General features: G+C 40.6%; 1 protein-coding gene across 1 annotated transcript; it reads left to right on the top strand.

Annotated features, from left to right (window-relative positions):
* Positions 1–1,509: 1,509 nt before the first annotated feature.
* On the top strand, positions 1,510–27,440 carry GPT2 (glutamic--pyruvic transaminase 2). Its single transcript, XM_064671188.1, has 11 exons — positions 1,510–2,243; positions 11,727–11,816; positions 13,016–13,124; positions 16,757–16,890; positions 18,855–19,098; positions 19,837–19,916; positions 20,473–20,609; positions 21,311–21,485; positions 22,240–22,395; positions 23,419–23,531; positions 24,749–27,440. Exons 1-11 carry the CDS (start codon positions 1,917–1,919, stop codon positions 24,837–24,839), a joined length of 1,656 nt encoding a protein of 551 aa, XP_064527258.1. The 5' UTR covers positions 1,510–1,916; the 3' UTR covers positions 24,840–27,440.
* The last annotated feature ends 137 nt before the right edge of the window (positions 27,441–27,577 follow it).

Genomic DNA, 27,577 nt, shown 5'->3' with positions numbered 1-27,577 from the left:
TTGGAGGGAGGACAAGCAGGGCCAGAAACACTCCACATGGCCTTCACAAGCTGAAGAGTAAACAAGAAAAAGCTCTTAGTACAATCAGTACAATGACTGGAAATACAAAACAAATGAGTTTTCTTCATCACCTCAAGAGTGTTCCTTCAGCACAAAAAACATCCCATCTCTGTTACTTTGTTAACTATGTATTGACTAAAATTTTCAAGGAGCAATTATTTTAAATTAGCACAGAGCAACTGCTGAAATAGTGCACTTGAAATAGAATAAAGACTGGAGCAAATTAGTTATGAAACTAAACACTGTGGCTAGCAGAAGTTTGTTAAAAAGAAGAAATGCTAAAGAGAGGAAAAAGGCTTAAGACATAATTGTATGGGATGAAATAAAATCAAACGCAGCAAAAGTAACCTCCTTGCTCTTCATCAACTGAGGAAAGATACTAAAACAACAGAACAAAATCCAAGACTCAAAACATCTAATTTAGGCACCTAAAATTAGGAAGCTGTTTTTTTTATATTCTCTCTCAGTCAGTGGAGAAAGAGAAAGTGAAAATAAGGTTCTACAAAAACAATTCACAAATAAGGCTGATTTACAGCCCAGGCTCTTACTCAGGGAGGTAACATTAGGTCATAGGAGTATTCCTGACTGAAAGATCCCTTATTCCACTCTCTGAGCACAAACAAGGAGCCTCTTCTGGGCACCCAGGACGGGTAAAAAGGGCCTTCTCCTCCTCATGGGCAGCAAGAAGGAGAGAGAATTTGTCTCTCTTCCCTGAATCCTGCCGCTGTTGTGTTTCGTGGCAGATCTCCAGTCATTTGCTATGAAAGCTGAATTGAACCCGAGAGATAAAAACATTTTCATCATCTGGAAACAATGAGGAAACTGTGAGAGAGGACCGACTTGTTTCTGCGGGAGGAAAGGAGCAGAAGCGAATGCTGCCCTGGCAGAGTGACAGCGTGAGGGATGAGGCTGTTGGCGCTCGCCCAGCCCCGCTCCCTGCCCGATCCCTGCTCCTCGCTCGCTATTCCAGCAGCCCCGCAACAGGTGATCGTGACCCACCCGCAGACCCGCGCTGCATTCCTAAGGCTGTGCGAGGCTGGGCAATAAGCGCAGGCGGCCTTTTCCCCCACGGACAGATGAGAATCAGCGCGGGCAAGGTTAAGACTCCTCACACCGCAGAGCAGAGAAGCGCACCCAGACAAAGGCGGCGCTCCCTGCGCGGGCGGGCGGCGGCACCGCGGGGGCCGAGCGCAGCGCCGCGCTCCCCGCACGCCGGGGATGCGGGACCACCCGGCTTTGCCATTCCCTTAGGGAAAACCACCGGACTTGCCCCCGCCCCGGCTCCCACGGCATCTCCAGCGGCGGGAGCGCGCCCCGCCCGCGGGCGGCGGGGACAATGCGGGCCGGGCCGGGGAGGCCGCTGGGTGCGGTAGTTCCCTGCCCATCACCTGATGCCTGGGCAAGCGCAGCCGAGGCAGCCGGGACTACAAACCCCGCCAGGCAGCGCGCCCGGCAGCACGGCTGGTGCAATCACACCTTAGCACGCCCCGGGGCCGGGGCAGGCGTCGGCTGGGAGAAGGATGGTTTTACCCGGGACTCTTGCAGAGCAGTAGCTCGGGCACTTCTGTCGGGGACGGGGGGGCTGCGGCGCTGTTCGGATGCAATGGTGGGACCTCTTGCTCCCGCGGTGGCATCGCAATACTGTAAGATCAGTTGTATCCATTGCAATTAAGTTTGCGGGATCTGGACATCAGAGGACCGAGCATGGACGTGTAACTGTGCCAGCTCTTCGGCGTTTCTTCTGACCGCACCTCCTGCTCGTGTCCCTCCTTCCCAGCGCCCGGTTCCGACCGCAGAACACACCGATCCTCAGCGCTCGCATCCTGAATCTCGCTTTGGGGAGTACCCGGAGGACCATGCATCGGTTTGCCTTGGTTGCCAGGCAAACTGGGGCCCTCCTGTGCGGCCGCGGGCCGGGGGGCAGCCGGGGCGGAGGGTCGGACACGGCCCTGCTCGGCGCCGCTTCGGTGGCGGCGGGGCGGCAGCCGCGGGGACCCCGCCGGGACGGCACCGTGCGCTGGAGCAGCGCTGCCAAGGCCTCCGCCGTGAACATCAACGAGAAGGCGAGCAGGGAGAAGATCCTCACGCTGGAGTCCATGAACCCGCAAGTGAAAGCGGTGGAATACGCGGTGCGGGGCCCCATCGTCCTGAAAGCTGGGGAGATCGAGAAGGAGCTGCGGAAGGTGAGGCAGGGCAGGGCAGGGCAGGCAGGACGCGCTCCCCGCAGCCCGCACCGGCCCTGCCCCGGGGCACCTCGGGGGGCTCGGCAGAGCCGGCGGTGGGGCCGGCGGGGACACCCCGACACCCCGCAGGGCTGATGCGCGACCCTGTGGAAGCCTCGGGAAAGCGGGAGGCACCGCTGCAGTGCCTTCTCCTACCAAGTTAAAGACTCGGGACCACGGGCAGCCTTTCCCCCATCCCTCTTTGCCCCAAGCCGTGGCCGGACGCGCTCTCCTCCTCCCGGCCCTGCCCGCTCCGCTCCGGGCACCCCCCGCACCCGCACCCCTTCTCACGGGGGCCGGGAGAGGCACAAAACAAAGGAACCCGCTGTCCGGCTACTGTTTATCTGCTGTCACTGCCTGCGTAAGGCAAATAGAGCAGTGTTTACTTTTCTTCGGCCACTTTGACCCTTTGCTGCAATCCCGCGTCCTTTGTGTTATACAAGGGGGTGACCGACCAGCTTTCGTCATACTGATAGAGCGTTTGAGTCGTTCGTGAGGATTTTAGAGATACTGCCTTGGCCGGGGCAGGGAAACACCTTTGAAACCCCTAACAGGTGAGATGGACCCGGCTGTCCCGGGCACTGCTCCGCAGCCTCATCCAGCACTGCCCTGGGCTGCTCAGAGCCGAGCAGGTGAAGGAAGGGTTTTTGAGACCACCGACACTGTGCTCCGCTTTTTTTAATTGCAGAAGTTGAGGTGCTTGAGGACAAGCCTTCAGAGCACAAACACTCAGTGGCACTGCCCGAAGTTTTAGGTGGTTGGTGCTGTTAGGAGGATCAGAAAATAAAGCAAGATACAAGATACTCCTAAGGGTTTGGGCCAAAATGTACTAAATAAGGCATCCAAATCAGTCAGTGCTTACATTTTGTTCTTCATATTTTTTTTTCATATTCCTTAAGACTTAGTATTTGAAAAAAGAAACAACAAAAAACCTTAGTAATACAGACATGGCTTTTTGCTTCTACTGTTCAAACCACAGCTTCCCCTCCCAGCACAAGGACTCATTTTTGTTTTGAATAAAGCATCTGGCAGTGTTACTTTTCTTTAATTTCAAATATTTTTCCCTGCCTTCACTACTTTAGAAAGTCTTGCTAATATGTTATTACAGGTACTGCAAGACTGTTTTGATCAGTACACGTAAAGTGCTTTGACAAAAAGGTGCCACAGGAATTCTAATTGTAAGAGATTATTTTAATTCTCTGGTCTTTGTGTTTTAAAACCCTTGTTTTAAAAGGCAAAACATATTTTTAGCTCACTGTAGTATATGCATCGATTATTTACATCTACTCAATAATTATTAAAGACAGCTTCTAAAAAAAAAGGAATTTTACTTAAAAACTTCAGAATGGTGATGGAGAATTAGTTTCAGAACATCTGTTTTGATTTTTCCCTTAAAACTTGTTTATAAAGGTGTCATTGTGTTTATGCAATGGGGTTTCCTAGTGGGTGCATTTTCCTGAGTATAAAATCTTCCAGTGTTCTCACCAAGTATGTTTGTTTTCAAGTTAATATCACAGGGCAGGAGGTATTACTTGACAAAACAAATATAAAATGATCCTCACAAACTCCTCCCTACTCCTCTGCTTACTCCAGTTACCAGCTGAGTCACTGACAAGAGAGACTATGCACTTTTGAAAAAATATAGGAGTAAGTCATTGCCAATGGCTTTATTAAAAGATTGTTATGTCAGTTTTGTGCCTACTTACATGGCATTTTCCATTTAAAAGTGTTTGTCTGGAACTAGTCTCATGGAATAGTGTTAGCCATTGATAGTGGCTACCAGCATTCCCAGGGGTGACTGTGCTCTAAGATGACTAAAGCAAACAAACCTCCCAGTTGGCAGGGAAAGAGGACAGAATTACTGCAAAAGTTGAGCCAGTGTATCTGCAGAAAACATTAATCAACTTAAGGAAGCAGCTGAAAGACTTTACTTCTTTCCAGACTTTTCAAGTTATTTATTCCTCTTTGCCCTTCTGATAAAAATACTGTTATTCCTTCTATTGTTTAACCAAGCTGTCTGCTAAAGTGTACAGTGTTGAGTAGTAACGAAATATTATAGGTTACCTAATTGCCTATTTGTATGTGTGTGTGTGTCTGAAATTCAGTTCTGTGTGATCACAGGTCAATGGCTCTTCTTTGTTTACTTTTGATTAAAACTGGACAGCTACTTTTTTCATCCCTCTCAGCTCACAGAGTTAGGCCAACCCCTGCCAGCAGAATTAATACTGCCAGATAGAGAGGCTGACAAGGTTGTCAGAGGAAGGTGATGCCCCACAGCATCTCTAGATCCAAAACTACTCTTCATTGACAGCAAAAGAGTTGCCCCATAGCAACTGTACCACGTTTGATGGGGAAGGAGCTTTGCCCAGCATGACATGGGAGTCCTGCACTGGCTGGGGTATCAAGAACAGGCAGAGTGAAGCAATGACAGCAAATCTGCATTTATCCTGTTCTGCTGAGACACCTTTAGTCTGAAGTAAAAGCACCTTAAAAGCAGCCATTGTCTCATCAGATGTGATAGAGGCTCTCCCTCTTTAAACTTGGTTCAATTCAGTTACACTTCATACTTGCATAACTTATACAGCTTGTTATGTAGACTATAAAATAGCTACTTGGAGCTGTTTGCACAGTGTAAGCTTTCATCTTTGAGTTTTGTCCTGCTGTCTCAGATCCTGAATAGCAATGCCTCTGTTATTCTATCTGGCACTTGCTGCTTTTGTATATTAACTCAAATGATTACAACAGGAGCTGTAACTCCACAGCACACACAGAAATAAGGACTAAAATGTTACTTGAGAAGTCCCTGACTAGGCAACTAGTCTAGGCTAGATCTTGAAAAAGTAAATAAAAGTGAGGCATTAGTTTTAGCTCGTGTGCTTGGGACTAAGCCATTGAAAGTGGCAAGAAGAATACTCTGTTAAAGCAGAATAAGATTGATTGCTCTGGAGTACAGGTGGGGCATGTTGTACCTGGACTTCATGAGTTTTGTTGGCTTGTGACCCGTATTCATCTAGGTGGAAAATCAATGTTTTGATCTACATTAAGTCTTTCAAGATAGAAATCTCTATGCAAAGTCGTTGACTTGAATTAACTCCCTGAATTTTTTTTTAATAGTTTTGAAATTGTGTCATGATTTGAAAGTGAAAATGTGGTTTTTCTTCCTCTTTGCTAATGGTAATATTTAGCTGATTCTGACTTACTAAGATGACACAGAAAGAACTGACTTCAACCAATTTCCTAGGTGTTTCTGGGGAACTTTTTAAAGCAAGCTAGAGCACAGACATACTTTAATAAATCATTACACTCTCAATAGAACACAAACAAGACCTTTTTTTCTATAGACTTTGTGTAGACTTGCTAACAGATGACCACCATATCAAGTGTTGACTTTAATTGCATTGCAGACTAGAAAATTGATCCTGAACATGAATTCAATGCAAGAATAATGTAATCTTTAGACAGAGCCCTTCTCTTTACTTAATCAGTAATAACAAGCTAGCTTTATCTTTACCCAGGCTGCACACATACCTGATTTATTACTTTGCATTCATGCTAATTTTAACTGACCTTGTTATGAAAGTCCCTTCATATCTGTTACTCTGACATTCTTCTTCACTTATACTCTCCTTTTTTCTCACAGTTCCTGATTGGGTTTTACATAATGTCAAGTTCTATGTCAGGTTGAGTTGGATTACATCTACTTGCAAAGCGTGTGCATATTAAACAGCATTTCAGGATCCACAAGTCAGCTCATGAAACATTGGAAGCAGTGCCTGGCTTCATATAAGTCACACAACACGAGGTTCTTCTTCAGAGTTTTCAAGTTACTGAAACAGAATTGTAGGGCAGAAGGGGGTAGAGGGATGGTGTACAGGTATGTATTGGTAGCATGTAGAAAGTTCCTTCAGACTAGCACAGGTGGTTACCTTATCCTACCCCTGGGCCTGGAACTGTGGGCCTTCAATGCCAATACACAGTCTCTACACATTGGAGCCCTTATTTTTGTGAAAAGCCACAGTAGTCTGGCTTACTTTTACAGTAACAGGGTTGTACACTCATCTCCTGTGCCCACACTTTTCTTTTGCATAACTATTGCAAATAGGTTCCTGTTGCATGTTCGTTCAAGTCACTGGTTCACTCCCTATATTTCTATTTAGATAATAAAACTACCAAAATCCTTCTGCTTGTGTAGGTGTAACCTCAGGCAGCTTCTGCTGAAGTATTTTGATTAAAAGACTGTAGAGCTTTTCTTTTTTTCTTTTCTTTTTTCTTTTTTAACTAATTCATCAGGCTTTTAAATTGAATAGAAGAAGTCTGACTTAGAATCCAGCCTTAATTGTAAATGTGAGTTGACTGTGTCTCTGGGAGTTGTGGAAAGATAAAACACAGTTTAGGCAATGACATGCAGAAATATAATTTGACATGTGAAGAAAAAGATACAAGATTGACTGGTACACCCAGTAATGAAAGATGTTAAGCTTAAATTACCATCCTGTAATTTTCTGCTTTGAATACGTGACTGTGTGCACACTAAGAAAGTATCTTCCAGGCAAGAGCATTTGACCTCATTAAGACAGAATGGTTGTTCTTCAGTTGTCTGTACATGTTGCATACGTAAGTGAATCTGTAGTAAACCCCCTATTTTTTAACAGGGCGAAAATTGCTGCAGATGAAGATGAAAAAAAATGAGTTTTAAAAGTATGATTACCAAAATCATATGTTCAGAAGCACACAGCACGCAAGATCCAGTTATTTGATGTCTTCTTATTGAATACAGTAGCAAAACCTATTCCAAAATAGCCCTTTTCCAATAGGTCTTCAAGTTAAGAGGGTCCTAATGTCTAATCACTTTCTAATGAGCATTATTTCAATTCTGTCATGTGCAACGCCATTGAAATCTAGGGCTTGATTCATATAGGCAAAATTTCTGGATGCAAATGCACTTTGACCAATGTGTAAGGCAACAGTCACTTGAGGACAAGTCCTGTTCTGTAATCTCTGTATCAGATCTGCCAGTTAATGGTCAGCCTCACGGGTTTGCTCATGTGATATGAGGGGGCATGCAAGCCATCACTGCCATTTCCAGTCAAAATCCAGAATTTGCCTTCTCCTTCCTTCCAAAACCAGCTCATGTCAGCTTGAATTACACATGCATAATACAAACTGAAAGCTTTTCTCTGTGGTAAGCAGGTCAGGTTTATTTTTCTGCTGTGAGCTGTTTTAATAAAAAGATTGGAATGCTAATACAGGTCTTTGGGTCCCCATTAGTTAAGGGCCTGTGGGCAGTGCTTTCTTGTCCCTTTGAGTGGAGGAGAAAAAAAAGCAAGCAAGCAACTTGGCTACTACAGCATAGATCTCAGCTGTGCTGAAATGTTTGGATTTGCCAGCTCTCCTATTGTACAGCTTGTTTGTGCAAGTCACAGCAAAACCAGACTCAAGGAAATAGTACAATGTTTCATAGTGTGATGTTAGTGCCTGATAATCATCAAGAGGAGACGCAAAGAAGTGGCAATGAAAGTGAAACAACTGAGAGCAGCCGGGAATGGACTAATTCTGAAATTCAGAAATAATTGAAATACTGTCTTGCTCTTTTGGGATTAAAAGCAGCTCACATTTTGATGGCCTCCTCAAGGGAGCTCTTTTCAGTCTTTTCCTGTTGCCATTACCAAATCCACACATGCTTCTCTCCAGACTGAGGGGTTTCCTTTGAAATTTGCTGAAGACTTAAGCGAGGACAGCGTTAGGTCAGCTTGCACCCTTCTTCACCCTTTCTGGCCACAGCAATTCGCCAGCATTTATGATTGTCATTTATTCTTAGATGGTACTATAGTGAAGGGAACATCCAGGCATACTAAACCTCTTGAGAGACCAAACCAGCTCATGGCAGGGCAGTGCCTTCATGCTAGTTCTGTGGGATAGTGTATGTTCTGGCATCATGTTGTTTCTTTGATCAGGTAATTCTCCCAACACCTCTTGGCGTTGGTGACTCTCCTTGAGAGACAGCTCATTGTTTCATGCTGTATTCCTTGCTTGCTGGGTGTCTTGAGGCTGTGGGAATGTCTAGGGGAAGAGGAGACTTCCCCAAATCTGATTAAATTCTTGAAGATTTGTATTGACTCTCCACCAATGAATTCTGGTTCATGTACAAAAATCCCTTCTCCCAACTTTGTGTGGTATTTAGAACACTGACACAGTCGTTAGAATAATCCTGTCTGACCTGCTTCAGGTTTCAGATGTTTTTCATCTGGTCTCTTAAGACAGCATTTCCTCTGAAAAGAGAGAGCAGTGTGACAGAAGTAACTAATTTCCAAAGAGTATATTCCAAATCCTGGAAGATTCCTTTATTCCATTAAAATACTTTCATTATCAAGAAGAGAGCAACTGAAAAATGAATGAACACATTTTTATATTTTCTGCTTTACATCAGAGAGTGAAAGATGGCTTCTACAGCTTTAAAAATGGCTACTACAATTAGTCTGTCTGCCAACAATGACAAAAGAATGGCAGGAGACTGGCCTTGTTCCCCAGATGAAGCTGAATCACGTTGTAAGCACAGTGTGAGGTGCCGCCAGAGGCAGAAGGCTTTAACAGTGCTTGTTTTGTAGGTTTTTCTTCTTGATTCATGTGGTTCATACCCTCTTCAGTAGACATGAGTATCAATCTGGTACTTACGGCTCCTGAGTTTGTTATTAGAGCTCTTGTTATGCAAGCTGCACTTTTCCAAAGCTCTGCCAGCTCCAATCCAGTCAGACTGTGTCTGGAACACACCTTGAGAGCCTGCCTGCACTCAGGGAGGGGGAGAGGTGTGATGGGGTGCTGCACTCTATCCCTAGAGGAAAGCAAAACAACTCCAATAACCCGGTGTCTGCTCCCCCTGTGTGTTCCTTGGCTTGCAGGGACATAAATTGTCTCAGCACAGGTCTGTAGGTGACATGGTCAAAAACTGCTTAGCCTTCTGCAGTGAAATAAATCTAACTAACTAGGTCCTGCTGCAGCCCTTTTCCTGCTGTTCTGCAACCTGATGTTGAGGTTATCAACACATTCATATTTCCTCCTTTCATACAGATCTTTTCATAGACCTTCCCAAAAGTATTTAGCATTACTCTTCCCTTGGATACCCCCACACACCAGTGCCATCACCACAGGAGGAACCTTGACACAAGTAAGCAGTGACTCATGCCATGCTTTCTTAGGGATCTTTGTAGAATTCTACCTTGCTCTCATCTGCAGTCATAGGCACTGGCTAGACTTCCCTTGATGCCAGCTTCTGATATCCTTGCTTTGAAACTTTGACCCATTAGCGTTTGAGGCTTGTTACTATTTCCAGTTCCTCCTTTCTGAAATGCTAAGGTGGGACTTTTTGTTCTAAAGAACTTCATTAGAACTTTTTTAGAACTTCTTTAAGAACTTGTGTAGAACTTCTTGTTCTAAACTAAAATTGACAAGTTCTGATATTCCTTCTTTCCCTAGAGAGATTGGAAATCAGTAGAGAAATACTAAGTAGTCGTAGCATTTTTTGTATAGATTTCACTAGGAGGCATGTAGGGAATCTCTTGAATACAGTTCTAAACAATTGCTGATATTTACTCATCATCAGGCAAGGAAAAGGCCCAAGTTATTTAAAAGCATCTCTCTTTTGAAAGACAAAAAGGGCAACAGCTCTTGTAGCTGAGGCCAAGAAGCACAAGTTAGTCAAGAGGACCATGGGCTTTTAATGTGGGAACTGTGTGTACAGCACAGAAAACCCAACGATTCCTTCTCTAACAAGATTTTACAGTGAGATAACTGTAAAAAAACTTGTGTGTGTTTTGCTATTTTTTCCAGATCAATCATTTGAGTAGCAAAGATAGTATGGGGTTCATGGGGTTGGTGATGATTCTATACCTGCAGTGATGCCCACAGGCAGTGATGGCATAAACGCTGAGTTTGGCACTAGTAGTGATCTGGATGGTATCAATGCTAATAAACTACAATAAACCTGACACGGACACCAAAAAGGTGATCTGTTATCTTTGTCTGGCATCTCTATTCCTAATTTTTTATTTAGAGCTGAAATGCAACTCTTAATTTAGGGACTCAGATCAACAAGCATAAAAGCAAATGACTTGATGGAGTCACTGTGTCACTTTAAATTATTTAAAGTGAACTTTTTTTTTTCAATTGCTGCTGAATTTAAGGCCATATAAAATTGACCCTTTTCAATCAGGATCATGTAAGTCCAGCTGTCTTGTTTTAATGCCATTTACAACTACCTATTCAATTTTAAAAGGAAAAAAACCCTATAGGCTATCAGTCATATGATGGACTGGATCTGTGGGGATTTGAATCACATGGTCCCATAACCTCTCAGGCACATCATGCAGCCTTAAACCTCCAAATCCTGGCATACCTGGGAATCTGTATCCCTGATGACTACTTGTATTTTGGTCCTTGTTAGCTTTGCACGTCTGGGTTCTGGTCTATCACTGAAATTCAACACATAATCCACTGTAGAAAAGCAAAAATTAGATCAAGCTTGCCAGCCACATATTCCACATAACAATTCTGTCACTGTTAGGAGGCCTCCCTACTGTCTCTCAAATATACACCAGAACAATTGTAAATTTATAATTGTCATTTATTCTTCTTGTAATGTTGGCCTTTACTTTCAGTTAATCTCTTTTTATTTAAACCAGTGGTGTTTTTTTCTACCAGTCAGCTCTTTGCCTTTTTTTTTTCCTTATTTTATTTTACTTTTTAAAGGGCTGTGCTTGCTAATCAACATTCATTAACTGCATTCCCTGTCTTCTCATAATGTATTCGGTTTCTCACAGGAAAAATGGCTGTCTATTCAGATTTCAGAGACTGAGAAGCTTTTAAATATTCATGGTGATTATTTAGCACTTCTGCTGTTTATCATACAGAGCCTCACTATGATATATTTTGTAAAACATCTCTACATGGAAAAGTGGGGTCACGATACAATGAATATTTAATCTAAATAAAAATAAATAAGCCAGTAGTATGTTTTCTGCTTTTACTCTAAAAGGGCTAAAGATCTCAAGTCTTATTTTGTTGGTGGTTTCTCAAATGTCCTCAAATCTTTTTAGCTTCCTGACTGATCCGTCCCTCCCTTTAGGTGTCTCTAAAGTTGCTCTAATACTGACAGTTCAAAGTGCCTTTTTTTCATCTTTTCTACTTCAGTGTGTAGTTTTGAAGCAAGTCAGTCCCTTACTTGCAGCAAGCAGAAAAATAAAAGCTTTAAAAATGTGTCACAGTCAACACAATTTCTGTAAACCATTTAAGATTTACTGGCAGTATTGAATAAGAGATGCATTGAGCTTTACATTCAACACTGTATCTGTTCTGAGATCAGGCACTGTATAGTTACAGCCATATGACAGATATCAAAAATGAATCACCTACTTCAGTCCTAACAAAATATTCTGCATTCTCCCTTTTTAGGGAATCAAAAAACCTTTTACTGAAGTAATTAAAGCCAACATTGGAGATGCACATGCAATGGGACAGAGGCCAATCACCTTCCTCCGGCAGGTAAGACTATTATAAAATATTATTATTCCTTTTTTACTAGAATGCCTTAAAAGCCATCTGATACGTGTATTGGTATAAATGATTCCCTAGATGCAGTTAGACTTAAAATATTCTTTTGTAAAGAGTTACAAATTTTCATTTCTGAACCAAAGGTGTAGACCTTGCTTGCTGATTGTCCTCTTTTAACACAGTAGCTTTCCTTACTTTTTGTATCATTCTCCATCCATACTTTCTTCTGCCATTTCTCCTGTGTTATCAGTCAGAACATTCATTATCAATAATGTACTTGAAGTGGTTGTCTTCAGAGAAAAAAAGCAAATGCCTCTCTTCACCTGACAGTATACTTTTTGATCTGCAACAGCTGGGTGCAGGAGTTGTACTGTTGCTCATTTTGCACGTTTTACCTGTGGACAAGCTAATTGGTGGGTTAACTTTTAGGAAAAGACCACAACAGACTTCATATTTGTATATTATTCCTAAAACACAAGTAAGGTTAAAACTAGTATTACAGTATTTACTGAGCATCCTTTACACACACATGTAAAATCCTCAGGCTATAATAATGTAAATTCAGAGAGTTCTAGGACAAACTAAAGCTGTATCAAACTGGGGGTTATATTCCTTAATATATTCTGCTGGGTCATGTTTCTACTTTTACTATGTTCTATATCACTGCTTCTTTTTTTAATTAAATATTTTACACGACTTCAAATTAGTAAGAACTGTAAGTTATTTTTGGGAGGGATTATTAGAACATGCAACTGGGACTTCAAAATTTGATCATATTTCTCAGTTCTGCTCCATATTCAGACTCTTGACTTCTTGTCAATAAGGTGGACTGGGAATACACAGAGAGTGGAGGATAGAGCTGTTTAGAGATAACATATGAATAATTAACTGTGCTTTACTGTGTTTGCACTGTCTTAGGTCCCTCGGACTCCAGTCTTCACTTGTCTGTAATACAAATAGTTAATAGTTCTAGAATTCTGTTTATCAGCACAACTCGGAACCTGATAACATTTCTTCACTTCTGTAAGCCCTACTTTTAAAAAAAACAACTGCAAACTCTTCATCAATAACCTGTGTTTTAAATTAGCCAGTATGTGTGACCTTCATTTCCAAGGAAAGTTAACAGTGATATTACCAACTTAAAATAACCATTGAAAAAATGGCGAATTTACATTTTCTTGGCACTCTAGGTGGTGGCCCTGTGTACATACCCAAACCTGCTGGACAGCCCAAGTTTTCCAGAAGATGCCAAAAAGCGAGCCAGGCGGATCTTGCAGGGCTGTGGAGGAAACAGCTTAGGTAAGACTCAGTTTGAGTTGCTCCTGTTGGTATTAGAAACAAAACAGGTCATTTCAATATCTGCAACAGTGAAATTTCTTTGTCCCATTTTATACGATTGCAAGTCAAATGGGGAGGGCCTGGGACAGCCTGGTGGGGGAGGTTGGATAATCAGTGACTAACAGGGCAAGTTTTTGATGAGACTTATGACAGAAGGGGAGCAGATGAGGGTTATACAGTTATGGAGCCCTCACCACAACATCATCTAGGCATAACTAAAGAGAATGCTGAGGTTTTTTGTACTAGGAAAGCGGCAGAGAGTACTTGTGAGGCTTTATACTGTTGTTGTGGCATCTGTAAATCCCAGGCTCTGACAGCTGGTCTCCTGCTAAGACTAGGTAGAGGTTTTTATAGTTCTGTCTTCTCTAGATGTTTCTCTGCCAGGGAATCTACCACTGTAGACGTATACAGACACATACAGTGTGTGTCCACCCCAGCTGATCCAGTTCACAGTCCTGTATCTTTATTTTGAACCATCAGTCCAAGCGTGTTTGTCAGGTTATGAACTGGAGTATCAGAAGTTCAGGTACCTGGGTGATAATCCTCTGCAAAGGGAAAGCTACAGCACTGAAAGGTGGTGGTTTTTTACCTAGCTGAGATAGTTTTAACTGAATATATCAGAGCCCTATTTCTCCAGGGTAAAATAACTCTTGAAAGAACTACAGAGCTCTGTTCTTCAGCCATTGGTCCTACAGGACTACACCTGTAGTATCATATAACTAAGTACAAACTTTGCATATTCAGTAGAGAGGAAATTGAAGAGAATTTCTTTCTCCTCTGGCAGCTGTACTGCCTACTTGTACCTGGCAAACACCACTAGAATTTCTACTCTGCAGATACTGTTACTGCTGCTGGGTACAACAAAGAGTCTGGCACACTTAATTACCTTATTTCAAGTAGGCAAACTGACATTTCAGGGCACATATTACAGTAATTGGCATATTTCTTAATCTTTGTAATTGCACTGCCTATTTGCACTGGCATATTTTGAGATTAGGTGCTTTGAAACTTAATAAAATAAACAAGACCTAACCAGTGGTTACATTAGCAGTATTTCAGCCTTGGACTATTCCTGACAACCTAGGCTAGTACAGAATGTATTTTATCTTCACCTTCTTTGTATCAGTTTTGTCTGTTAATGTAGAACATTAAAAATACTTTTATCAAAACTGAGAAGTTCCTCTAGCTCAATGAATTCCTTTCCTGTCTTACTTTGGCACAATAAATCCACGTAGTACTGTTGTAAGAGTTAGTGGGGATACATTTGAGTTTTGACTCAATCTTTCTTTGTAGTAATTCTCAAATTCAGGGATGTGATGTGGTTTGAATTGTCAAAATGCTAAGTCTTGTCCCCTTGAGTGCTCCCTTCCCCTTAAGGGTGAGACCCCACAGCCTCATGCTGGAGTAAAATGAAAGGAATTCATCCTTGCATAATACTTCAGAAATAAGTTCCATTTTCAGCAGATCACGTATTTCCAACAATTTGTGTTAGCTCAGTAGATTCTGAGGAAGTAGGCCTGGAACAGTTGCAATATTCAAATAAGATGATAATTCTGAACAAATCCTGTTAATTTCAGTGGATAAACTGAAATTCTGTAACTGGAGTCTAAATGTTTTTTTTTCATGAAATGATATGTGCCAAGAACAACGGTACCTCTGAATTCCTGAAAACTAAAACCACTGTATACCTTACTGATCTACTGTACTGTTTTCTGCCTCCTCTCCACTCTCCCTCGTCTCCAGTATCGTGTATCAGTCCCTCCTCCTGGCCCACCAGCCTCTGCACAGCACTCCATAAGCACACAGTCTGAGGCAAGTGGACCTGCAGCTGAAAGGAAGTCACTGTGTTGGTAGTCTGACTACACACTGCTGTTGTCTTCTTGGCTGAGAAGAAGAGATTGGCTTTTTTGGGGAAAATCAAAGGTCAAAACCTCATCCTTCTGTGTAGCTTTAAGTGCTGTGTTGTGTTCTAACAAAACCTTATTTTCAACGGATTTGTGAATCCAACACAAAAGTGGCTTCACTACATGTGGTCATTTGAAGCGTTGCACCCACATCTAAACCAGCACTAATTGTAAAGTTAACATGAATGTCTTGACCTCTGGATATGAACTAGAATAACCTCACTTCCAATGAATGTTCATTTGGCAAACCCCTGCTCTTGATATTGAATCTTGCTACTCCCAGGCCATGTATGAAGGCTCAGTTATGTCCTCAACTTCTGTTGTGTCCAAACACTCTGGGATTCTATGGACATCACTTTGCATGTGGGCTAACTGGCATGTCTTCCCAGGCATTTGAGAAATTTACCCCTCTCCTCTGGACAAAAATACCTGTTATATGCATATGCAGCTTTTTGGGTTGGGTTTGTTTATTTGCATCCCGCAGTGCAAACACACAGGTTCTAGTCAAAGCTATTAATTGAGTACAGTTAAGTGTAGAAGTACAGGACAATTAAGTGTTATATCCTCAGAGTCACTGCACTCAATGGGGCACAAGACAGAAGGACAGCTTAGCTTTGCTCTCCTGCTTTACCAGCAGCTTCCGAGCTGTGGTCAATGTACAGACCCAATAGAACTTTTGGCCCTGTAAAAGTAAATGTTTATGGACATCAGGGAACTTTGTGCCCTGAGTTGCCACTTTGCCCCATGCAATTGTGCAGTACTTGCAAAGCTTCTTTGTCTTTATAAATCATGGTTTCACAGAAGTGTTACCAGGCAGACTACTAGCATATAACTGAGAGATGAGAGTTGAGTCATGCACAATTATTCCACTCCACCCAACAAGCAAAGAAGATCCTGCAGCTTCCTGACAGTGTTCTAAAATAGATATACACTTGTCACTTCATTGTCCATCAGTTTTAGGCTCTGTAGCTTGGATCCATTCCTCACCTTGGCCTAGGCTTATTTTTACTCTTTACTTCTTGCATGTACTCAGCAATGATGCACACAGGTATCTAACATCTCATTTTATTTAAAATTATTAGTGGTGCTCTGTAAACTGCACATGTTTTTGGGCTGATCCTAGGCATTTCTGCTCCAAGTGACTGAAAAGTGGTTGTGGGAGATGCTGTGGGGGAAGGAGAGAAGCAGTGTAGGATTTTTGGGGTTTCAGACTGTGGGAGATAATGGTATGATATTATTTTCATATTGCAAATAAAGCCCTTATATTTGTCATGGAATTGAAGAAGTTACTTTCCTTTCTACTGCACATACTACCTCTCTTTCTTGTTCCTGTTACTTAAATAGGTGTTGGTTTATCTTCAGAAGTGATTTACTGAAAGACAGTAAACATGGGATTGCTGTCCCAATTTGCAAAGTAGCCTTTAAGTAATACTTTATACCAATTTTATTTTTGTATTTTAGTGATACTGTATTTGTCAAATTCCAAATTTGTTCTTTTGCTCTAAGAGCAAACCAATTCCCTTTCCTACTCCTTTGAAAAAAAAAGAGAAAATCAAACCCATCTTGGGGATCCAAAGTGCTGATATTTACAAACTATACCTTACAATACTAGCTCAGGAGTTTTGTTAGCAAGAAGAAAATGTGATGTACATTGTACTCAGTTCTCATCTCATTCTCTTTTTTTCACAGGATCCTACACTGCCAGTCAAGGTATAAATTGTATCCGTGAAGATGTTGCTTCATATATTGAAAGAAGAGATGGAGGGGTTCCTGCAGACCCAGATAACATTTATCTCACCACTGGAGCAAGTGATGGGATTTCTGTAAGTGTTAAAATTAAACCTGTCCCTTCTTGGTACAAACTATAATTTGTCAGTTACCTTTGGAAATACAGGTCTCTGTTGAACATTAGGTCTCACAAGCTCCTGTGAGTTTGGTCTGACAGATGCTGAAGTCACATTCAATGGATATCCACTATGTGGATCTCAGATGCCAGCTAAGAAGCAGGTGCAAAGTCTCTTAATATACATTAACTTGTTCCTTTTTGTAAAGGTACTATGAACTACACAGGTGCTTAAATATAAATTTAGAACATTCAGACCATTCAGACTAAATAATGATTGTCTTCAGTGGTTAAGGTACCTGGAGACTAGAGGGTATCAGTCAGTGGCAGAGAGAAGAGGGAATGACCTCAGATGTGAGAAGTCTCAACAGCTCATTTTCCTGGTAAACTCTGCTAGTTCAGATCAATGCCAATGAAAATCCAAAGATCTATTTCTGTAATCAGCTTGTTTGGGAAAAAATTCAGGTCTTGGCTTCAACCAAGGTTCAAAGATGGTCCTTGGTTAAGACAGGCATAAGTGTGTCTATTAGATTCTTCCTTTACGTGGACACATTTACTGATACCAGCAGTACCACCAGCAGTTCTTTGCTTTTTTTAAGGCAGCCTTTCGTAGCCTGTTGGTAAAAGTGTTTTTTTAAACGACATCTAGTGGCAGAGCTCAGAATGGCAATGTTCTGACAGGAACAGCTCTCCAGATGTTGGTAGTGACTTGGCTTTCCAGAGTTTATGATATTGGCAGCTTGTCAGGAATGGCAGCACAGCACAACAAGTCTGTACCATGCTGATTTGATTTCACCAGTGAAGAAAAATCAGCAGTAATATGAGTCTCGTTATTTGTCCCTTTCAAAAATAAAACAATTATTGTCTTATAGCTTGGGGGACAGAGGGTGTTAAGCAATTTTAAAATATGCATTTGGTCCTGATTGTATATTTTGAATGCTTGATATTTTTAAGCTAGTGGTGGGTACAAAATTATGCTGATTATAAACCATTAGCCTAGCAGCTGAGCTAGTGTGTGATGAGAGGTACAGAACAGCAGGTTTTGTACTAGAATCACTGAGAAACTAAAGGATATGCTGCTGTATCTGAAGAGATATTTTTGGGTTTGCACTGTTGGTTACATGCTGATAAGGATGCTTGCTCTGATTGCACCTGCACTTCAGAGTTCTCCCTTGGTTATAAAAGCAAGAAATCTCTCTATTTCCTGCACCAAATGCACTCTTTTATTTAATTCACATGTAAAAAGCCTACACACAGACACACACGGGTAAATCCTCTGGACTCATCTTAGCACAAACACTACATTTCTGTCTGTATCTTCCAGGCATAAACTACATATGGTTATATTTCCATCCCAAGACATGCAGATTTTTGGTCTCTTCTGTTACTTGAAAATGGAAACATAATGTGACTGCAGTTTTGTTCCCAGCTAGCCACAATTCCTCCTAATCTAAAACAGGTCTCTGTTCCAATGGAGAATCTGCACAGTACCCCAGTTCTAATTTCTAATTTTTTTATTGGTCTCTTGTGGTTAGTGAGATAAAATAAATGGAAGGCAACAAGCAAGAACTAGCTGAGGCTTCTTTGCTTACAACTGGGCACAGCAGAAAAATCATCATCTTGATATTCCTGTTTACAACTTTCCCTCTAGCACTGTGCTCAGAATGTTTTCCCTAAATTTTGCAGTTGATCAGGCATGATCTTTGGAAGCCATGACATGCAGAGGAATTCCATTATACTGAGATAGACTATTCTCACTCAGCCAGTAACAACCTGAAATAAATAAATGCCCTTTGATATGAGAAGATGACTGTATGCTTCTAGAACAGAAATCCATCTTAACTCTGGACTTTTTAGGAAGGAAGATCAGTAACTTTTTCCAGAGTATACTATTAACTCTGGTGTGTAATTTTTTTTTTTTTTAAATTCCTACTTTTTCCCCAGGCAATTTTAAAGATCCTGGTCTCAGGAGGTGGAAAATCCCGAACAGGAGTGATGATTCCTATACCACAGTATCCCTTATATTCAGCAGCCATATCTGAGCTAGATGCTATCCAGGTGAACTACTATTTGGATGAAGAAAATTGCTGGGCTCTAGATGTGAATGAACTTCGCCGTGCCTTGAATGAAGCCAAGGCATATTGCAACCCAAAAGTCCTCTGCATCATCAACCCTGGAAATCCCACAGGTCTGGGAATTTTGTTTAATGGATGGGTTTTAAGACCATTTTTTTTTTTAATTTTTTATTCATTTGACATTGCAGGCAAATCCTAAATACGCATCAAGTATGTAAAGCTGAATTTTAGAGTCAGTGCTCTAAGTATGACAGTATGTTGTATTTTCAGAAATATTTTTTCAGTATCGTGGAACTCCAGAGAGGAGGGAGCAGGTTCACTTCACTGGATCCCATTTGAAGCCACTGCTTCCACTGAACCTTTGCAGACTCATGGAATTACTTTCAGTCCCTTCTGGTCTTTATGAAGGATCCTGTCTCTGGCATGGCCTGTAGCCTTTTGCTTCTGAGAGACAATGACTGTAGATACTCTCTGAACTCGTGGCAACCACTGCCTCCTTCAGAATTTAGTTTTTTGAGTAGTTGAGGTTGATTAGTGAGAAACTAGATCCCACTTAACCCACATGGCTGTGAGCATTTGAAATCATAAGTTATACACAGAGTACTCTTAATAAGTCATTGATTGATTACTTTATATCACATTTCCTTTGCTCGAGATGGACTAAGTTACCTTAAACCATAATTCCTCCAAAAATACTCCTTAATTTCATACTTGGTGAACTGAATTCTGAAGTTCAATATCACTTTTCTGAGAAAGAGGGATATTTTGTTGAAAAGCTTGAAGTCTTACTAGGTCTTACTATATATATGTGCTCCACTAACTTTCCTCTTGCTCTAAAAATCAAACTACAGGACAGGTGCAAAACAGAAAGTGCATTGAAGATGTGATACACTTTGCCTGGGAAGAGAAACTTTTTCTCCTGGCTGATGAGGTAATGGAATATTCTATTCTCTCAAAAGCACAGCTGAGAGTATGAGGTATAATTTTGTTCCATGCGTGGTGTTGGTATTTTTTAAGTACAAGGAACAGATTTTCTGTTATCATATCATATCATAAGACATGAACAAACATGCAAGATTCTTGGTATCAAAGGATCAATATAACAGGTGGCTTGATCTGGATTTGAACTAGAGAGAAAGTGTAGGGGACACAAGGAAGAACTTTGCTGACCTAAAAACCTATGTGAAGCTGAGACCACTTCAAATGAAAGAAATAGAAGGAAAATCAATTTAAACATACAAGTAAAGGTTAAATTGTATACAAAGAAGCTCAGTGTTCTTCCAAAGACTGAACCTTTAACTACAGTCACATGATATAAAATATATCATGACAGTAACTATTACTTAACAAAGAACCTTGTGTCTTCTAACAGCTTTTAAGTTCTGAGTGTTACCACTGTTTCTTCAGTTCAGATCTGTCTCTCTAAAAGGCCATGTTTTATCCTTAGTTGAGGGAACAGAGCACATTAATGTCTTCTGACTGTTCAGGTTTACCAGGACAATGTGTACTCTGAAGGATGCCAGTTCCATTCTTTCAAAAAGATTCTGTATGAGATGGGACCCGAGTACTATAACAATGTTGAGCTGGCCTCTTTTCACTCCACCTCTAAGGGATACATGGGCGAGTAAGTCTGATTTAGTTTTTTTTTATTTCATCTTCCTCATTAATCTGGTTGGACAGCCCTTTCATGTTACTGACCTGAAGGTAATCCACCATCTTCTATTAACTAAAAACTATCAAGAAAGGGGGAAAAAAGCATTTAAAGCACAGAGTAATGGATTAGCTCTGTGGTTTCCAAAGTATGAAATAATAAGCACATTTATTTCAGACACTTAATGCCTCATTTCCACAGAGGTGAAATCCTACAGTCCCAATCTGGACCTGTGATAATGGAAAACTGGTCTCCAACATTCAAGGAAACAGGTCAATAATTGCTGGGATGTTTGATATTGTAAATGTTTGGGTTTGGTTGTTTTGGGGAGGAAGAGATGAAAGAAAAAAGGACACATCATTTGTGATGAAATGTGTGCTGCTACAGCCATATGCTCCTGTTCTGGAGATTAAACAATCCGTGTTAATCGTTAACTCGCCTGCCAGGGAAGCTGCATGTGCACCTTTAACTTTGTGTGGGATACTGGGAACTAATGACATCCCATGGAGTTCCATCTTAAACCATTGCCAGTATAGCAGCTGTTTCAACAGCCTGTATGTTACATATTGTAAGATTCTCATTAATTGTCTTTCCTCTTCTGCAGACACTTTCATTGCTTTCCCAGTATTTATCCACTTGAGGTTGACCAGTCTTTTCTCTTCACTTTGTCACAGATGTGGCTACAGAGGAGGTTACATGGAGGTCATTAACTTGCACCCAGAAATCAAAGGACAGCTTGTTAAGCTGCTTTCTGTTCGCCTTTGTCCCCCAGTCTCAGGACAAGCAGCAATGGATATTGTGGTGAATCCTCCAGTACCTGGAGAAGAATCTTATGCACAGTTCATAAAGGTCAGCAGTAATGTTCTTTTGTGCATTTCCTAAACCTATCCTAAGTATTGGGAATTCAAAATATGCACAGGGACATATTTTCTTTCCTTTCTCCTCAGACAGTCCTGTAATAGAACCAATTTACAGAACCATGCAGTGTATTTAAAATTAACTCAATATGACTACCTTGAAAAATACTAAGAAGACATTATCAAATGAGCTTTCTTTCTGATAAATTCAACTTTTCTCCTGTGTTTAGTTTGACTAAATAAGATTTTTACTAAAATCCAAGTAGGAATGTAAGTTCAAATACAGTTATAAAATCAGCCTTGTTCTTAGGTGCATGCAGTGCCTTTATACACTGAGCAACATGGTAATCTGTGTTAAAGTATACACATAGTTTCTCATTTGTAAAAATGAAACGGTGTCTGGCTTAAGAAATTACATTATTGAGTCAGATCAAAAGTTCAGCTGATGTGGTCTCTAAAAACAGCCAAGAGTGGATGCTCAGAAGGAAGAATGGAAGAAGGCACACAGATAGACTCCTGTAGGTTATTGTGTGTCTACAACACTTTGTAGTTGAATCCTGCCAATGCCTTTTTGTATTGCTGTTTTTAAGAGCCCGACTGGAATTTGGAATATTGTTTGCTCTAATAGCTCAGCAAAGCCCTAAAAGTGTTTAATTTGGGGAAGGCCTCTTGAAGCATCATAGTTTCCTCTGGAGTTTTTGTTGCCACTTCAAATACGTTCAGCTGAACACCTTTCTTTTAAACAGGAGAAAGAGTCTGTTTTGAACAATCTTGCCAAAAAAGCCAAACTAACAGAAGATATGTTTAACAAGATACCAGGGATTCACTGCAATCCTCTTCAAGGAGCTATGTATGCTTTCCCACGGATCTTTATTCCTTCCAAAGCCATTGAGGAAGCAAAGGTCAGTCAGTCGCTTCTGCCTCAATTAATTTTAACCTTCACTGGCCTGTGCCTGCCACTTCTAATGATGGATTTTTATTCCAGAGACAGAGTAAGCTCACACAGTTACAAAAGCAGTACTTCATAGACTATGTATGATCTTAAATATAACATGACCTTTATTTTAAGAGAGGAAAACAAAGCAGAGCATTTCATCTCAGTGGTGAGGCTTTCAGGGTGAGAGTGTTCCCAAGGACGTTGGTGTTCAAGGCATACAAGTAGCTGGACCTGTGCAATTCCAAATTGCTGCCCCTGCCTGGGTTAGGGAGGCAGTGGATTGGGAATGGCAGTGTGCTACTGAGCCTGCAAAAGAAGGCCCATTCAGCAAGTCTGGGAAAGAGGAAGGTTTCCTTACAAATTTTACCTTTTTGCATTTGGGTCAGTAACCTCTATTACTGAAGGGCAAGTCTTTCTGTTCCTGACTAGAGCTCTGATACCTGATGTGTAATACTTGTTTTTTAAAGGGAATTTTATCAGCACAGGTGGGAACAAAAATAGGGCTGTTTTTCAGCTGCTTATTTGATTAGGTTTATAACTTGCATGAATTTAAGAACTTCCTAATCAGCAGATAATTTGGGGGAAGGGGAAATAGTAACTGCCAACGGAACTGGAACACGCAGTTCTCAAATTAATTTAATCTTATCAAATGTCAGTGCCTTAGATTTTTCTAAGTACAATTCTGAGACTTGTGACAAAAAGTTATAAGCAAGTCAAGGAGAATAACAAAATTACCTAAAATCTTTCTTTTGAAGTGAGTGTTTTGTGTAGGTTCCTCAGCCCTATTCCTCCATGAAGTATTGTTATTTAATTCACAGTGTGAATTTGTGAACTGTCCCGTTAGCAAATGTTCCTCACCTTCTTTAGTGAGCAGAATAAGAAACTAATAATGTAAGATAAGGTTTCGGGGAAAAAAAAGGAATCATGAAATTCTATATATTTTGTATCTATATATTCTATAATAATTCCAAAGCATCCATTCCCTTAGGCTCATAAAATGGCACCTGATATGTTCTATTGCATGAAACTTTTGGAGGAGACTGGAATATGTGTTGTACCTGGAAGTGGATTTGGCCAAAGAGAAGGAACCCACCATTTCAGGTACAGTTTCTGTTTGTTTAAAATCAAATTAACAGTAATAAGCAAAATAACATCCCAGTACTTTCTCTTCTGATTAAATATAAGGATTTTTATTTCAATTTCTGTTATCTCACTTTAAACTGGACAGTTTCAGTGGACTGACAGCTAGGCCAAAGACCTGGTCTGCTAGATGAGCTGTCCAGGTTTTTGTGGTGTTTTCACAGCTTGCTCACATAATTTTATTCTATTTTTATGTGCTGGCATTTGAAATGCCTTCTCCAGGAATACAAACAATAATAATATCTTAGACTTTAATCTTAAAGTTGGCTACAGAATTACAAAAATTGCCCTGCATTCTTCTGGGATGAGGGGGCATTAAACAGTGTTTTCTGCATGAAAAATGCAATATCTCCCCTATAAATCTCCTCCTTAAGCATGCTGAATAACTCTTCACTTTACCAAAACAAGATGTTGAGCTAAATAATCTGATACCAGAACTGTGAACATAAAAACTCTGTTGCTTTTGCTTCCAATAAATAGCACTTTGCTCCACCCAAGCCACTGATACTAGAATTTATCATGGAATTTAGTCTTATTCGGTCTGAAACAACATAACAGAGGGTATCTTTAGCTTTGGTAGTTCTGCAACACAGCTGGGTGAGGTATCTGGGTACATACAGCTCCAGGAAAAAGCCATTCCAGCACCGGTGTGGGAAAAACACACTGTTCTGTAGGTCTTGCTCACAGTCTGCCATAAATACTCCATGGGATTTTCATATCATGAAGAAGAAGGGAAAAAGGGACTAAAAACTGCAGAGTAGGATGTTGCGTTATTCTAATGTTTCTGAATTCTGTTTTCAGTTAAAGAAGAAATGTACATTTACTCATAACTGCCCGCTCCTGAAGCTCAAAAAGCTGGGTACAATTTGGCAGTATTGTGCCAACTATGGAAACCAAGTTGCTGTTGTTTCTTACTGATGACCTTCTTCAGGTTAACTCAGCAGAAAATAACAATTCTTGAATTCCTATGAACTAACCAATTGAAAAAAATGGCTCTAGTTTAATAGTATAGTTCAATTAAAGTATAAATGCATAAAACAAGAGAATCACATCAAAACCGGTATCAACACGTTACTGTGCCCTGAGGTAAATCAAGATCTGTGCAAAGATCACAGTTTAGTTATTATCTGAAGATAATGTGGGTTGTTTTTTTTCTTTCTTTAAATATTATTTTTCAGAATGACCATTCTTCCTCCAGTAGAGAAGCTGAAGATCCTACTGGAGAAAGTGAAAGACTTCCATATAAAGTTTCTTGAAAAATATGCATGAAACTACTGTGGCTTTTTCCCCCTCATCCCCTCCCCTTCAAGGCAAATGAAGACTGAACAAAGATGTGCTGAGAATGTGCTGTTCATCTAATTTAACTAAATTCAAAATAGATAGAACCAGTCTCAGATACTGCTGCAACTTATTGGACTATTAAAAAGTTAATGTCTGGTATAGAAGGCATTGTTACACCAACTTGTTTTTTAAGGGGAAGGGGAAGAATGTGAAGGAAGTGGTGAGAAGAAAGAGTCAGTAAATGTTTTTGTGCCTTGATTGGAAGTTACATTGTGAACTTTTGACTCAATAGGTTGGGAAAGGGAATTGCTCACTAAAATTATTACTGTTATGTGGGGTTTTTTACAGAACAGAAATGCAAAGATCAATTGTTTAGCTAGGAAAATGTCCCATCCTAAAATTCTACTAAACAAAAATTCAAACCCCAACATTTATAGGTATTGTTTGGTTTAATTTTTGTTGTTATTATTAAGTATGAAATGTCCTCCAGAACTGATTAAGCATGTAGGTACATCATGCTTATTAAAAAATCTTTGGCACGTGTGTGCATATACCTTTGAAATTCTGCTAAAAAGAAATCCTGCCATCACAGCATAATTGGAATGGAATATACAGTTTTGATCAGAGGAGTGAATACAGTGTCTGCTTGGACCCTATTTTTGTGAAACTGAAAGATAATGAGGAATATTTTCTTCTTCTTCATGTGCTGTTCAACACAAAATCCCAGCACAAGAGCGCTGAACATTTCCTCTCATACCAACTCCACGAGTCTCCTGTTAACTCTCATCTTTTGTACACATGGAACATAGTAAGGTACTGTTTCAAAGCAGATGTGAGCAGAGTCAGTCCTTTCAAGTAGGGTGAGACACAACACACTTCCAGAACCGCTCTGTCTGTGGAGAACATTTGTTTGGAATCACATGACAGAGACCCACGATGTGGCCAAAATCCAGCTTGAACTGGCAAAGACTAACACATGTTACCAGGGGAAATGCTGAGGGGGATTTCTAATGAAGGAAAAGGTATTTAAAGGAAAATGTCTTGCACCAAGCATAAAGAGATTGATAGCACAGCTGACACTTAAATCTTCCACTGGCTGAATGACCCTGAGTGCTTATTAAAGCCTGGCTCAACAAGGTTGCTTTCCAGTACAGCTGTATGACTCCACTAATCTATGCCAGTTTTCCTGCAAAACAAAGGACAGCTTCTGTTTCTCTAGAGCTGGAAGCTGGACACCTCCTACTAGCTCTGACAAAGGGCTAAAGGAACAGAGCTTCCAGTATTCAGGCGTGAAAGCATTAGCATTTGTCAGGCTTCGCCTCAGCATTTACAGAGTTTATTCATTAAGAATATCACATTTAATCCAGTCATTAATTTTAAGTTACTGTATAGAAGCAAACTAATTTTCATGTCTATTAGCACTTTGTTAGTCTGCCTTTGTAGCTGGTTCAACATCCTCTGCTGATCCAAGTTACTAAAGCCAAGGGCTACAGAATCCCTGTATGGATAAACCTGTGCCAATTTAGTATGTGTGGAAGACAAGAGGTCTTGCCAATAACTGTCCTTGCAACAGCAACCACCAGTCTAGGACACAGCATTAGCTGTACTCCTCACAGTCCCTTGCTGAAGTCTGTGAGAGGAGTTTAGTTCTTCTCAATCACCTGCCAGTGGTCCCAGGTCCATGAATGAAAATGTCACACTGCTACAGAGTTACTGTGGGGGCTTGGAGAGAAAAAAATCGTACTATGAGAAATGCACTTGTGGGAGGACAGCAGACTGAGAATACTTATGCTGCTACTATCCATTGATAAATACAACCTTTTATCTGTTGGCATCCTTAATATGCACTAATAAAACAAATCCAGAAAGCGAAACTGTAGTAGGAGATCAGAATATTGATGTGAAAGTAAGACAAACAGCACTTTCCTATTCTGGGAATGTGCCCAAGTGAGATCTGGCTTTGGACTCGTAATGCAGTGTAGATTGAAGCTAAGATCTAACAATGGGAGTTAGAATATTTTTTTATATTTTTGTAACTACAGCTTTTTCATGGGGTAGTATTTGTAATCTAATAAGTCAATAGATTTTATATTTGCCTTGCATTTGCACCTGTTACTTCTGGAAAAAAATGTAAAGGTTTACAAGTTTCTAATGATAATTTACAGGTGTGAAAGGCTTTTTCTTTTCAGTCGGGACAGCAATTCTTACACTTTTAAATCAAAATATAATGACATAAACTGAGTTTTTTCTAAACATTCTATTATGGTGCCTTTTATGTTTGTGACATTATAAGGGATAACAATTTGTTCTTGATGCATCTCATGTGGAAACGTGGTGATTTCTATTGTCCATCCACAATATTTGTATGTATTGTGATAAGGTTAATGTGCATTTTTGTGGAACAATGCTGTAAAGCTAAGAAAAGAGGCTTATTTTCCATGTCTTTGAAATCTTTCATCAGTAACAGACAATCCTTACTTTCAAATGCATGCTTCTAGGTTTGATCTTCCTACAGGTGCTCCTTATAGCAGTACTTCAGATGTATGAGACTTCCAAATAATAAAGCACATATTAAAAAAAGGGTAATAATTCTCTGTTTCCTATGTCACTGAAGCCACACCAGCTGGATTGCACTATGAGACATTAACCCCCTGTTCAAACCAGTATTTACTAGTATTTAGTATGCATGTACCAGATCATTAATCTCTGCATCACTTCAATTTATG

This window comes from Pseudopipra pipra, chromosome 14, assembly GCF_036250125.1.
Source record: "Pseudopipra pipra isolate bDixPip1 chromosome 14, bDixPip1.hap1, whole genome shotgun sequence".
Lineage (NCBI taxonomy): Eukaryota > Metazoa > Chordata > Aves > Passeriformes > Pipridae > Pseudopipra > Pseudopipra pipra.
The sequence above is the reverse complement of the archived record's forward strand: the minus strand, read 5'-3'. Positions and strand labels throughout refer to the sequence as shown.